This window comes from Tachysurus fulvidraco, chromosome 6 (assembly GCF_022655615.1).
Source record: "Tachysurus fulvidraco isolate hzauxx_2018 chromosome 6, HZAU_PFXX_2.0, whole genome shotgun sequence".
Taxonomy (NCBI): Eukaryota; Metazoa; Chordata; class Actinopteri; order Siluriformes; family Bagridae; genus Tachysurus; species Tachysurus fulvidraco.
This window is the reverse complement of record NC_062523.1, coordinates 24,502,688-24,516,231: the sequence shown is the minus strand read 5'-3', so window position 1 is coordinate 24,516,231 and position 13,544 is coordinate 24,502,688. Positions and strand designations below refer to the sequence as shown.

The 13,544-nt window shown below is 39.2% G+C and overlaps 1 protein-coding gene across 11 annotated transcripts in view; it reads left to right on the top strand.

The window, feature by feature from the left end:
- stxbp5l (syntaxin binding protein 5L) overlaps positions 1 to 13,544 on the top strand; it is a 138,481-nt gene that overhangs the window by 93,249 nt on the left and 31,688 nt on the right. For all 11 annotated transcript variants that reach the window (XM_047815247.1, XM_047815245.1, XM_047815244.1 and 8 more), the window contains exons 8-17: positions 1,296 to 1,419; positions 2,115 to 2,190; positions 6,978 to 7,132; positions 8,800 to 8,872; positions 9,710 to 9,857; positions 11,611 to 11,678; positions 12,072 to 12,112; positions 12,406 to 12,623; positions 12,777 to 12,937; positions 13,333 to 13,458. In XM_047815247.1, the coding sequence (XP_047671203.1) occupies positions 1,296 to 1,419; positions 2,115 to 2,190; positions 6,978 to 7,132; positions 8,800 to 8,872; positions 9,710 to 9,857; positions 11,611 to 11,678; positions 12,072 to 12,112; positions 12,406 to 12,623; positions 12,777 to 12,937; positions 13,333 to 13,458 (1,190 nt within the window). The remainder of the gene's footprint in view (positions 1 to 1,295; positions 1,420 to 2,114; positions 2,191 to 6,977; positions 7,133 to 8,799; positions 8,873 to 9,709; positions 9,858 to 11,610; positions 11,679 to 12,071; positions 12,113 to 12,405; positions 12,624 to 12,776; positions 12,938 to 13,332; positions 13,459 to 13,544) is intronic.

Below are 13,544 nucleotides of genomic sequence, written 5' to 3'. Positions count from 1 at the left end.
CCAAAGAGGGAAAATAAAAGGATTTGTTCTTGTGTCGTTAAACAGCTTCTCATGTTCTTATAGGTTTAATGAGATTACAGAAGATTTTTTTTTTGCCTCAGCATTTAAACAGGATATAAAATTTGTTATGCAAGGGGAAAGAACACAAAGATCTGGGGTTGGGTCTATTGATCAGAAGTAGGCATTATGGGATTTGAAAGCAGGCTGGATACCAAATGCCTCCCTCTTGCGAAATAGTGTGAAGTTCATGCATAGACCTTTCTACTGAACTTTTTCAATTGCTTAAATGAGCAGTTTTAAATTGCTATTCTTCCGTTGTGTCTTCCCTGATAACAGTGTAACAGGCTCGCCCTTCGTCCTTCGTCCTATATATATATCATTCTGTTCATAGTTTGGTTTGAAATTCATTATATCAAATACATCAAGTACATAAAACTGTTATAAAGACCCCTGAATATGAAACGACCTTCTGACATCAGCCTTCCTGACTGCAAAAACAATGTGGAAGATTTTTGCTGTTGGGTTTCAGAATCACTGATAATTGGTTGGAGGAGCTCGGTCTTTGCAGACTAGCTAGCTAACACTAGAACGTTAGGTCAGGTCGTTAATAAACAGTTGCCTATAAAGCACTTCCTGCCTTATCTGATATTATAATGCTCAGTAATAATCCTTAATAATAGGTGAAAAACCTTTTAGCTAATGCCAATCTGATTCATAAATAAAATTTTTGATCGATTTTATCGGATTATAAGCACGAAGCGACAGGTTGCCAAGCGACTCGGGTCTTTTTGCTCTATTTTCCTGCTGGATCTCTTTTTGTGTACAACCTCTAAAATGGTGTATCGACTGGGTGAATTTGACAAACGTATGACTCTCTAGATGATGGCACTGTAATTAGGTGTGAGTGTTATTGAGTCGTCACTTGTGAAGCTGGACAGGACAATTCTCTTTGCAGTATCTGGTTCTGGATCTTATTCTTTGATTGTGTTGTCTGCTCGCTCTCTTGCCATTTTCTGGCCTTTAATACCTTCACTTCCTCTCAATGTGAAACTACTATTTCTGCCTATCCTTATCCCTGTCAATGTGTGTGTATGGGTGCATGTTTTTATTTTATTTTGTTTTGTTTTGATTATATTTGCACATATGAAGCTCATAACATCCAAATAAAACGTATTGCTTATACGTATATTAATAACATTATTTTGTATTCATATTCTTACCCTTATAGACTGTAAATAATGTTCGATACCCCCGACTATCTTTCTTTCTTGCTCTACCTATCTCTCTCACTCTAGGCGATCCACTCTGTTAGTTGGCATCATGAAGGACGGCAGTTCATGTGCAGTCACTCCGATGGAAGTCTCACCATGTGGAACCTGAGAAACACAACCAAACCCTTCCAACTCACCTTCCCTCACGGTGAAGCACCACTTTCACAAACGAAACATCACCTTCTGATCCTATATTCACAACATTTCTGGTAGTTGTGTCTCTTTATGTCACACATTTCAAAACTACATGCACCTTTCGCAGACCCTCATCCATCTCAAACTGAACGATCTCCAACAATATACATCACACACTAATCATAACATTACAACAACACTTTTGTTTTAACATAGACATAGACATTACATTCTACACACTACATTATGTACTTCTGGGTCTTAATAGTAAGATGTATCTGTAAATGCTCTCACATCATTTCTAATAGCTACAATTTGTGCCAGAATCCTGCTTTCTGTTTTATATGATGTCATATAATAGTGTGATGATATTTTTCATTAGCTAGATACCTCAGTTAGTCAGTATTATTATAATCAGTATTATTATAATCAGTTTATTGCTCTGATGTCTTATTTATCTATCTATTTATTTATTTTCACACTAGGATTATACACCACACACACATACACAGCTAAAGCTGACAAACATGAATCATCTTCCAGCACTATTTAAGAATCTGGAGTCTGCACCTTCACCAAGAACCTGAGCTGGAGGACAGAAAGTCGGTGTATGCTTTGAGTTTGTGTGTGTGCGAGACAGCCAGGAGCAAGTAATTTACAGGTGCACTGACTCTCCTCTTTCTCTGCTCCCTGGCCATCGTATTTTAGGTAAATCTCAGAGAGACGGCAGGAAAGAATCATGTAAGCCGATTCTCAAGGTGGAGTACAAGACCTGCAGGAACAGGTAAACACCAAGTCACACATAGACCTGCGTGCTGCTACCGTACCATCAGAGGCTTGCTTCTGTAGTCCTATACTACAGGGAAGGGAAGTGGTAGCTCAGTGGTTAAGATGTTGGGTTACTGATTGTGAATTTGTATCCCAGGAACACCAAGCTGTCACTCCTGGGCCCCTGAGCAAGGCCCTTAACCCTCAATTGCTCACCAGTATAAACAAGATAAATGTAATTCACTTTGTATAAGGGCGTCTTACAAATGCTAAACACTGTTGTACTGATCACTTCAAAATTAGGAAAGATTTCTGCTTTTATTTATAGAGTCGTTGCTTCTTCTAGCTTACACATCTTTGCTGGTGTCTTCAGACAATTGTAATCATTCAATTTTAAAATAACAGCTAGGATTAATTTTTTGTCATTTATAAATGAATGGTATCTATGTTATTAAAAAAAAACACCTTTACGGAAATCCTGTAGGTTTTATAATGCAATATTCTGCTTAAATTAAAATACTGATAATGTGTCGAGGGAACTTTTTTTGACCTTTCCCCACAAAACTATTGGTAGTTATAGCTACTAATGGTCTGCTATTGTTGTCGGCCTTAAACATTGTTGGATAGACTGTTGTTTTGTAAGAGAAAGTTTACACAAAGTTTTACGTATACAGACGCGAGGTGTGAAGTAGCTGAGGTAAAATAGAAGTTCAGGACCAACTTGTTGAATAAATTTATATTCTGCGAATTGCTATGTGTTGATAAGTTTGTAAATTAAATCCCACTCATTCTTTCAGTAGCTCTGTGGATTTCAATGTTTTCCACTGTGTGTCTAGACTATTATCTCTTTCAGTTCAGTCAAATTTAATTAGAAATATAGATATGTGTATTTTGAGCCCTATCAAGCATGGGGAAGAGTTAGAGGTCTAGTGCACGTTAAAAGATATGGTGCCCTACTTAAAGCTTATTTCTGTCATCTTAATATAAATCTTGTACATGTTATTTAGTGCTAATAGGGTGAATCACTGATCAAATACATATAAAAAGAATTTAATTTGTAAAGCTGTTTAGTTTTGCTGTTCTAACCGTGTAGGCATTATTATTGTATATGAGCATGTCTTACCACAGACATCTTTCCACATAAGGAGAAATAATTACTTTAGATAAGACTGCATGTGGGCACGGGGGCTTAGTGGTTAGCACGTTTGCCTCACACCTCCAGGGTTGGGGGTTCGATTCCCGCCTCCGCCTTGTGTGTGTGGAGTTTGCATGTTCTCCTCCGGGTACTCCGGTTTCCTCCCCCGGTCAAAAGACATGCATGGTAGGTTGATTGGCATCTCTGGAAAATTGTTCGTAGTGTGTGAGTGTGAGTGTGTGTGCCCTGCGATGGGTTGGCACTCCGTCCAGGGTGTATCCTGCCTTGATGCTCGATGACGCCTGAGATAGGCACAGGCTCCCCGTGACCCGAGGTAGTTCAGATAAGCGGTAGAAAATGAATGAATGAATGAATGAAGACGGCATGTTTCTTTTCTTGCTCCTTTTTCCCTCTCCATCCTTCATCCCTTTCTACTCAATCCTTGTTTTTTACATGTTGTCTTATAAATTGATCCAATCAGCCCAATAAATTCTTGTGTTTTATTTTTATTTTTATTTTTTATTTTTTTCTGCCACAGACTTGTCTTTTCTAAACCTGGCCCATTATCTGCTTTCTGTAATTTTAAGGCACATAGGCCGATGACCGTTGTAGTCACACACACAAATAAATAAATAAAAATACAGTGTGCCTTAAAAAGCTTAGATAAATGTTTTAGAATTAAGTTTCAAGAATAAAACTTAATTGTATAGCATAAATATTTATTAAAAATAGACGGTTCAAGCCATATATCTGATGCTTAAGCATCATTGTTACTTTTTGATGGCAGAATTACATCAAAACAGAGCCATTTTTTACTTGGTGAAAATCATGAACTTGCACGTTATACACTGCACACAAGGCAGCACATGCTTTAGCAGCCAATGAATCATGGGATATATTGTTTATGGGTGTCCATGAGGGAATTTATGCCTGCACATAGTGAGAGGCAGATGTATCCGCCTCCCACTCAATATTCTTCCTGCTGTTTTATTTTGTCACGAGACAGTTAAAACTCCCAGTTCTGGCTTGAAATGCATGTTTTTCTGTCTCAGGAGACAAATATACGCAGGATCTACTGGCTTATTCTGATGCAAGCTAGCAAACGTTGAAGTCTCCCTCCTCTGCTTTAATAGCTTCTCTGATTGTGTGATGCCACTTTTGAATTTACTGTCTCTGTAAAAGGTGTGGTTTTACTCTTAAAAGAATGACTCCGATGTCTAAATGGTAAAAGCTTTAAAGATTTGGGTTTAACCTCAAATATAACCGGGTGTCCGTGAGCTGCGGGAAATGTCAAGCTTGGACTCAGGGAGCTTTATAAGTTCAGCTTGTAGTTGTATTAAATTGAGAAAAGGCACTTACAGATGGAATGAGCTTGGTGGGTGTGTTTTAATGAGCTTTCAGTCTTGTAAAGCTTCTGAATGTGGTTGTAGTTCTTCCTAGAGATTTTCAGCTTGAGGTCACAGTTGGGGTGTAGAATGTCACAGTGAGGAGGTTTTTTGACCACTGCTGTGAGGAAATGTATTGTTTTTGTGTGTACGTGTTTTGTGTGAACCAGCAAATTCAGACTAGCATATGTCGACATGAGTCGACGGTACTAATGGTATCAATTACTCACTTAAATCCCTGTCACATTTAATGAGGCAGAGGCGTTTCAGCAGCACCGAGAGCTGAGCCAGGGAGACAGACATCACCAAATACTGTCTCTGTTCTGCAGTAAATTATGACAAGAGATAACTACACTATGACAGTACACACACCAGCCACTTTAATAAAAACATGTGTACACCTGTATACTCTAATCATCCAATCATTTGTCAGCAACACTTTGAATAAAATAATATAGATACACGTCAATCACTTTTATTGTTAATGCTATTATCTAACATGTGACTTTAACCATGGCAGGATTGCTGTAGCCAGAACAAACCGGTTTGTGTACTTCAGAAACTCCTGGACACAACAATCATTTGAAAAACAGACACACACACAACACACACACACACACACACACACACACACACACACACACACACACACACACACACACACACACACACACACACACACACACACACACACACACACATCCAGCTAGAAGCAGTTAGCTAGATAATAAACACTTTACAGATGAGAGAACAGAGAATAGCCAGACTGGTTGGAGCACAATACAAGCCTATGGTAAATCAAACAATCACTCTTTACAATTGTGGTGAGCAGAAAAGCAACTCACATTGCATAGCACATCAAACTGAACTAAAATATTTAAGGCATTTGGTAGATACCCTTATCCAGAGCAACATACAAAAGTGATTTCAAGTCTTTACATTAACACTGGTTCATTAGGTCATAGACCTAGAATACTAGGGGAAGTTCATCCCACCACCTTAGTACCAGAACAGAAAAGAGTCTTGATGTATACCTACCTCTTAAACTGAGAGATGGTAAGACCAGTCACGCAGTGGCAGTAGATTTGTGGGAGCGAGGTGCACTGCAAGGAGTGATAAGAGATTTGGGGTTAGAGGGAAATGGCCAAATACTTCTAATGTTGTACAGAAGAAACCTACATGATTGTGTCATATTAGCAACATCGGAGGAAAAGGACAGTCGGTCCATGGTTACCCCAAGGTTGCAAGCAGTGGGCCAAAGGAGAGATGAGAGATGTTGTGCAGGGACATTGCAAGATCCTGGCCTGGGGTGAATCACTTCGTAAGATCAGAAGTCATGGTATCTGAAGGAGGGAAGGACAAGTTGAGTTGAGTGTCATCAGCATAGCAGTGGTAAGAGAACCCATGTGAGAATATAACTTCACCAAGAGAATGAGTATAGAGAGAGAAAAGGAAAGGACCAAGTGCTAAGCTTTGTGGGACACCAGTGGAGAATCTGCATAGCAGATGTCAATCCGCTCCATGTTTCCTAAGATGAGCAACCTTCCAGATAGGAAGCAAACTATTGCTGTTCTGAATTCCAAGACTCCTGAGGGTGAACAAGAGAGTATTGTGATTTACTGTGTCTTCAGTAGTCAGGGAGGATGAAGCAGGTTGAGCCAAGAGTTGAATAGTAAAGAAAAGATGTTGTGGAGTTTTTGTGCAGACACTTCAAGCTTTTACTTGTTGAAGGCATCTTGGAGAAGCCAAGTCAGAAGAGAATTTAGACAGGAGAGCACGGTAAGAGGTGAGATATGAGCCGAGTTGTGAGTTCTAACACTACCACTACCACTTCCTCAATGCTGCACTGTACATATGATAGCCAAGTAGCAGGACAAGAAGTCTTCCTGGGTTTATTAGACAGAGAGCAGCAAAGGTCTATGGTTGAGGAAAGAGAGTAGAGAAACGTGGCTAGAGCCCAAGGGTATGGAGGAAAAGAGTCAGGGTCAGGAAGACAGAAAGACAGCATTGGGTTAGAACTTCAGATTTCACTCTTGTCAGTGAAGAAAGCTACACAAAACAAACTGTATGGCATGTAAAAGTACATTGACATCACTTTTTGCTCACTCCACTCTGTTGCTTGATGATATGATTATTTCCTAAAGCTCTTGACCTGTATCTGTATGATTGTATGCACTGCTCTGTTGTCACTTGTGTGACTAATAAGATAATTGTGTAAAAAAAAAAAAATTGTCATCGTAACTTTAATTTGTTCTCTTTCCATCTTCTTTTCTGTTTAAACAGTGAGCCTTTTGTCATCTTCTCTGGAGGTTTATCATATGATAAAGCAGGCAGAAGGCCCACTCTGACTATCATGCATGGCAAAGCAATCACAGTGCTGGAAATGGACCATCCTATAGTGGAGTTCCTTGTGCTCTGCGAGACACCTTATCTCAATGGTGATACACACACACACACACACACACACACACACACACACACATTTTTTCTTTTCTGCTGAACTACTAAGTTCTTTCTTGTGCTTCCTCTGTTTCTCTTTTGATTAATTATATTCCTTTCTTCTTGAACAGAACGGTCTGAATTTAACTGGATTGATTTCATCAAAGTTTTTTATTCGTTTTCATCCTGTTTAAAATGTTTGGCTCTGGAAACACATTTGTTAATGGATTATAGAAATGGAAATAATCAGAGGCACAAACAGAAGCCAGAATAGTAATTATCTGTAATAGGATGAAGCAAAGAAAACATTTACGTAAAGAATTAATTAGCAGCTTCCAAATTACCTTTTATTTTTCCCATGGAATCGTAAAGTAAGATTTATTAAGATTGCTCACTTTAAAAAAAAAAGCATTTCCAAAGCACTGCAAAAAAATGTCAAACATCTCATATATGCAAAATGGTCAACCTGAAATCTAGTGTAATGTAACTACATCATACATCACCAAATCCCCAGAGTCTTTTTAGCACCTGCGCTGAACTCTTCAAATATCTAGTTGTGGCCAACTGGACTTGTACATACACTGTATTTGTCCTCTGAATACTGAATGTTGCTTTGCTGTGCTGATGATTCATTCTAGAGACTCACAGGAAGTCTTGACACATGCTGTTTAGGAGAATAGGACATTTTGAGGATGCCATACACTGTGTTCCAAACCAGTGGAGCATAAAGAAAAATGTTTCCAATTCATTAGACCCAAATCTAGTTTCTAGTGTCTTCAAAGTGAGTGAGGTGGTCCCTGTACCTAATCAAGAGTGGACAATGTTAGGTAACGTGACTGGATTTGTAAGTGATTTTAATGTATCTGGGGATGGAAAGCAGAAGTGAATCTGAAGTATCTGGGAACGTTTGTGAAAGTGCAATTACCCTTAAATATTCATCAGGGATCGTGAGAAGAAATAAATGCGTGTATTGAATTATACTGAGGAAATAAATGGAGACACTATTCCCTGTCCACATGCAAGAAACATCTTTGCATGTGTTTAATAATAATAACACAGTAAGGCCTGACACTGTGTTGTAATAGAAAACTCAGCAAGACCTTAAAGAACCTGCTGTGTCATAACAATCACAATCATCGCTGTTACATGCACACAGGAACACACAGACTGAGGAACTTTACCAAAGTGCTACGCTTTTCCCATTTTCTTCACTTCTTTTGATTGGGGACCAACTGAAAAGTAAGAAGTGACTAGAAACTGCAAAGAAGAGGAAGTGTGATTCATAATTATGGTTGAAGTGGCTGAGTGGGCTTCGAGTACGTCAGGCATTTTAAGTACTTGAATCATGTTGCACTTAACACACCAGCCTCCCTTTACCACCGCACTGTTGATTTCAATGGCTCGACTTCTTAGGAGACTTTCTCTGATGGGATTAAATTACATGGAAGACACCATTATATGCGATATGATGTGTGATGTGAAACCTACTGTATAGAGACCAGAAGTAATGATAATATTTGAGCAACATGGATTGTTTTGGTGATTTTATGGTGTTCAGATGCTGTTTAGGTGAGGTGGAGCACTTTAGAACAAAGCATGACCTTTTCGAAAGTCTATTAAGGCTTTGAACTACATGCTCAGAAACAATTTTTTTTTGTGCTTACAGAGGTGCAGGAGCCATACGCAGTGGTTGTGCTACTGGAAAAGGACTTCATCGTGGTTGATCTTACACAAAGCAAGTATGTATACACACACACACACACCTCTTACCTGCAGAAATATCTCACAGCACCCACGTGAAATTCACATGGGTGGGATTGAGATGTTCATAAAGAACAGAGCAAAGCATGATCTCTGCCACTGTGCGTGCCAGTTCGTCAAGTGATCCGTCTCTCAGCATCAGCCCCAGGTGTCAATTAAACATGCTGTTATTATAAGACAGAGACAAGGTCAACCCTGCGCACACAGTGTTGCTCTCTAAAGATGCCCAACATCAGCTGTTCAATTTGCCACAAAACCACTTAGAGAACGTCGTTAAACATAAACATCTGAAAATGTTTAAAGAGGAAGCCTGTGAGTTTTCTTTTCCGCACTGTTACAAAGACATAATTACTTTGTGCAACAGTCAGCCTCAAACTAATTTTGACTCAATCCCTTTTTTTATTCGTGTGTATATCAGAGCTCTAGGGAACATATATCCATGGCTTATCCCTAATTAGGTTAATGGTGGTCTTGTGGGTATAATGTGTAGTACAAAATGTGAATAATTGTCAGTTCCATTGTGCTCATGAACTTCACCAGAATTTCTTTAATTTTCTGTGGAAAGTGTAGCTACTGTATACTACAGTATGTAGATGTTCTTGCTTAATATTTTTATTTAAATTTTACCATCATAAGGCTGGAATTGATTACCTTTGCTACATGCTTTAATTTGATGCAGGCATTCAATCACATTTTAAAGTCATTTATAATCTGAGACATTCATCAGGAATATAATCAGAGATGTTATACTGTAATTGTGCTGTGATGACTATAAAACTACAACTTGTTTTCTGTTTTTGCATTTTTTTTACCAGTTTCCCTATTTTTGAGAACCCCTACCCCATGGACATCCACGAGTCTCCTGTTACATGCACAGCTTATTTTGCCGACTGTCCCCCCGACATCATCCCTGTGCTGTACTCCATAGGAGCAAAACACAAAAAGACTGGCTACAGCCATAAGGTAACTAAGCTTAGCTACGTGCTACTTGTATTCTGTCAAGTACTGACAGAGATACAGAGAATTGAGCAAATTGAAAAATTCTGTTTATTTCTATTCAATGTTATTTGAAGGGTGCTTTTAACAATGGCCATTCTTACAAAAAGCATCCCTAATGGGTAAGCCAGAAGTGGCAAGAAAAACACCTACATTTTATATGAGGAAGAAACCTTAAGACTTAAATGGAAACCCATCCCCAACTGATTGACACCAGATAGTCTGATTCTAAACAATTTCCCTTCTATAACTGTGTACTATACGATGAAAAAAAATCAGAGAATGTTAAGTTCTGGTTGCTATCATACTGAACATGATGAGGGAGCTTTGGCAGCCAAATTCAGAAGTTTTTTGATCATCATTCCACAGCCATATGTAGATGAATGTGTGGGTCATGTGTAGGAAGGCACTGAACCATCGATCATTCAGTATCTGGGGATTGTTTTGTACAGCTCCCTATCTTTATTGATGACATACATTGTGGTGATTTAGACATGTGTTTTAATCTTGTAGGTCTTGTAGGTCAGGCCACAGCAAAACACAATGACATTCAGAAATATGACCACCGTGTGTGTATATTGTGTTACTAAGTGCGGTGAGTCCTAAGAGCCATTATGTTTGACAGGAACAAGTTCCTGGTTGGTTTCATAGTTATCATATGACTAGCAGACTTCAATAAGCTTTTTGTTTCTGTGCCAACGCATAAAAAAATCTAAATACATTTAACTTAAAAAAAAAAAAAGTCTCATTAGACAGAACTTAATTCTCTGCTTAAAAAACTAAAATGTCAGCTCTTATTTTGTTTGTTGAGGACAGCGGGACTGAAAACACTGACATTGCAGGACAAATACTGCAGAATGTTGTTCTCAATGGACAAAGAAGCATCAATAGAAGCATTCAGGAAAGTGTTACATCTTGTTTTGTTTATATTAACAGAAGCCATATGATGCATATATTGTTATGATGTGTCATCCTGATGAACTGGATGGCTATCAATAAAACGGTAGAATGAATGCAAACCTACAGTTTCGAAGAGAAAACTGAGGAAGGAGTGTAAGAGTGATGGAGGATGAGGAAAAGTAGAAATTCATCTCAATCACCGTTTGCATTGCACCTCCAAGGTTGGGGTTTGATTCCTGCCTTTGCTCGGTGTTTGTGGTGTTTGCATGTTCTTCTAGTGCTTTAGGGGTTTCCTCCAGGTACTTTCGATTCCTTCCCTAAATTGTCTGTAGTGTGTATTTGAGGTTGTGCTTTGTGATGTATTGGCACACCGTCTAGAGTGTGCCCCACCTTGTTCCCCCGGGATAGACAATAAAGGGATGAATGTAGGGATGGATAAATAGAGGGATAAATGGATGGATGGGTGGATGGAATAGATTCACATTTGCAAATGGCATTAATGTTTAGAGAAACATATTAGGCAGTTAACATCTATGCAGAGACACAACAGCTCCTTAAATGTGTGTAAGAATCTTAATATGAACTACGCTATTGGTCTGAAAGGGTTAACATCAGTTTATTGCTGATTATAATGTCAGTAGTTTTTTAATCTGCCTTGTAGGGCTGAAACAGCAAGCTGCGTTTTGAAATTTGTTTGTAATTACGCAGCTCTGTATGACTGTGTTGTTGTTATTTCACACTCTGGGGTAAGGTGGTTAGAGGTGGATGTTGATCATGATGATTATGTTGCTTTTCGCGTTGTTTCTGTTTTGCTTGTCAGGAGTGGCCGTTGAGCGGTGGCACATGGACGCTTGGTTCTCAAACATATCCAGAGATTATTATTACAGGGTAAGTGTGTGTGTGTGTGTGTGTGTGTGTGTGTGTGTGTGTGTGTGTATGTGTGTATACAAAACTAACCCATAATGCTCTAATTACAATTATAGTGACTCACCACACTCATGAACCTTTTGTGGTAAGAAATGACCCAATTCTAAGAGTCTATGGATTTTGTTTCTTTTCATATGAAGTCAATAATGTGCCCTCCCAGTTGGCTTTATTGGTAAATGGATCACATTTGGCAGCATTAATTCAATAATAATATTGAATTTGCATGCTGCGCAGCTTCTTTCTCCCTTTCTGCATTTTTTTTTTTTTTGGTCCCGTTTCTACCCGAAACCCATCAGGAGACATTCCCAATAGTTCACTTACTCTTTGTCCTACCTCTTCATTGCCTTTGTGCAGACATGCAGACGGATCGATAAAGTTTTGGGACGCCACAGCCAGTAAGTGCCTTACCCTTTTAAATGTACAATGCCACCTTTCAATGTTCATCAAATGCTTACACTTAGAGGTCCATGTCAAAACCTTTTAAGAAAGTTTTCAAAGATCATACCGTATATATTTGAGACGATATACGGATATAAGGACCAAAAAATACGAGAGCATTAAGACGCTTTTATAAAAAGAAGTCATTTATGTCTGTGACCTGAATCACTTATTGATTATTATATTTATATCAGCAGCCAGTTACAGTAAATGATTGTAAATACCTTGTAATGACTTATTCTTTGGTCAGTCACACTGCAGATGCTTTACAAGCTGAAGACATCGAAGGTGTTTGAGAAGGCGAAGGGCAATGAAGGGGGCCGCAGTGCAGAGCTGGTGGAAGAGGATCCTTACGCAGTGCAGATGGTCAGCTGGTGTCCCCAAAGTCGCATCTTCTGTGTGGTGGGCATCAGTGCTCATGTCATATTGTACCGCTTCAGCAAACATGATGCCAACACCATGATCACGGTGAGACACGCATTAGTTTAGAGCTCACACACACACACACACACACACACACAGCATGTAATAATCTCTGGATATGTTTGAAAACCAAGCGACACATTATTTTCACACACGCACTGTATATATTTCTGGATATGTGTGTTTTTATTCTTTTAGGCTTTGGAAGTGCGTCTTCAGTGTGACATGGAGGATGTAATTTCACCATCAGACACAGAAAATACAGTGTGTGTAACAGATGTGGGCACTCACTCACCGCAGCCCCCCAGCCCGCGCAGTAACACTCCAGATAGTGTGAGAGACAGCATCCCCTGCCTAAAGTGAGTGACAACTCACATAACCTTATATGAGGGGTGCCATGTTAGCTGAAATCTCCTCCCAATTTGGTTGTTGCTACTTCCCATTCCATTACCTTATCATATGCCAGATACAAAGCGAGGGTGAAGATCTATCTGCTCTACCCTTTATGTAATTGGTTAGTGTCTCACTAATTGACAGAGGGAAATAGAAAGAAGGACATAGTTTTTCCTCACAGGAATCAGGGCCAATTATTTTGCTATCTGGGACTCACAGATGCAAAGGATTTGATGCCGTGCTCTTCTGACAAACAGGGCGACGCTTTAGATTCAGTTTTTAGTTTTAAACTGTCAAAATCGAGTCCATCTCCATCAATTTATTTGTGTCATATATAATTAACAATTATTATTTGTCTCAGGGTAAAAGATCGAATGATTTGGATGCCCCCTGGTTACCAGGCCGAGCTTGTTATCCAGTTGCTGTGGGTTGATGGAGAGCCACCTCAGCAAATCACCAGCCTGGATTTAAACTCTGCCTATGGCCTGTGAGTAACCCCATTACCACATAGCTTACATTGAGTCATTCTCTTGCTTAGTCTCTGTTTTATTTTCAATATTACCCTGCACTCAG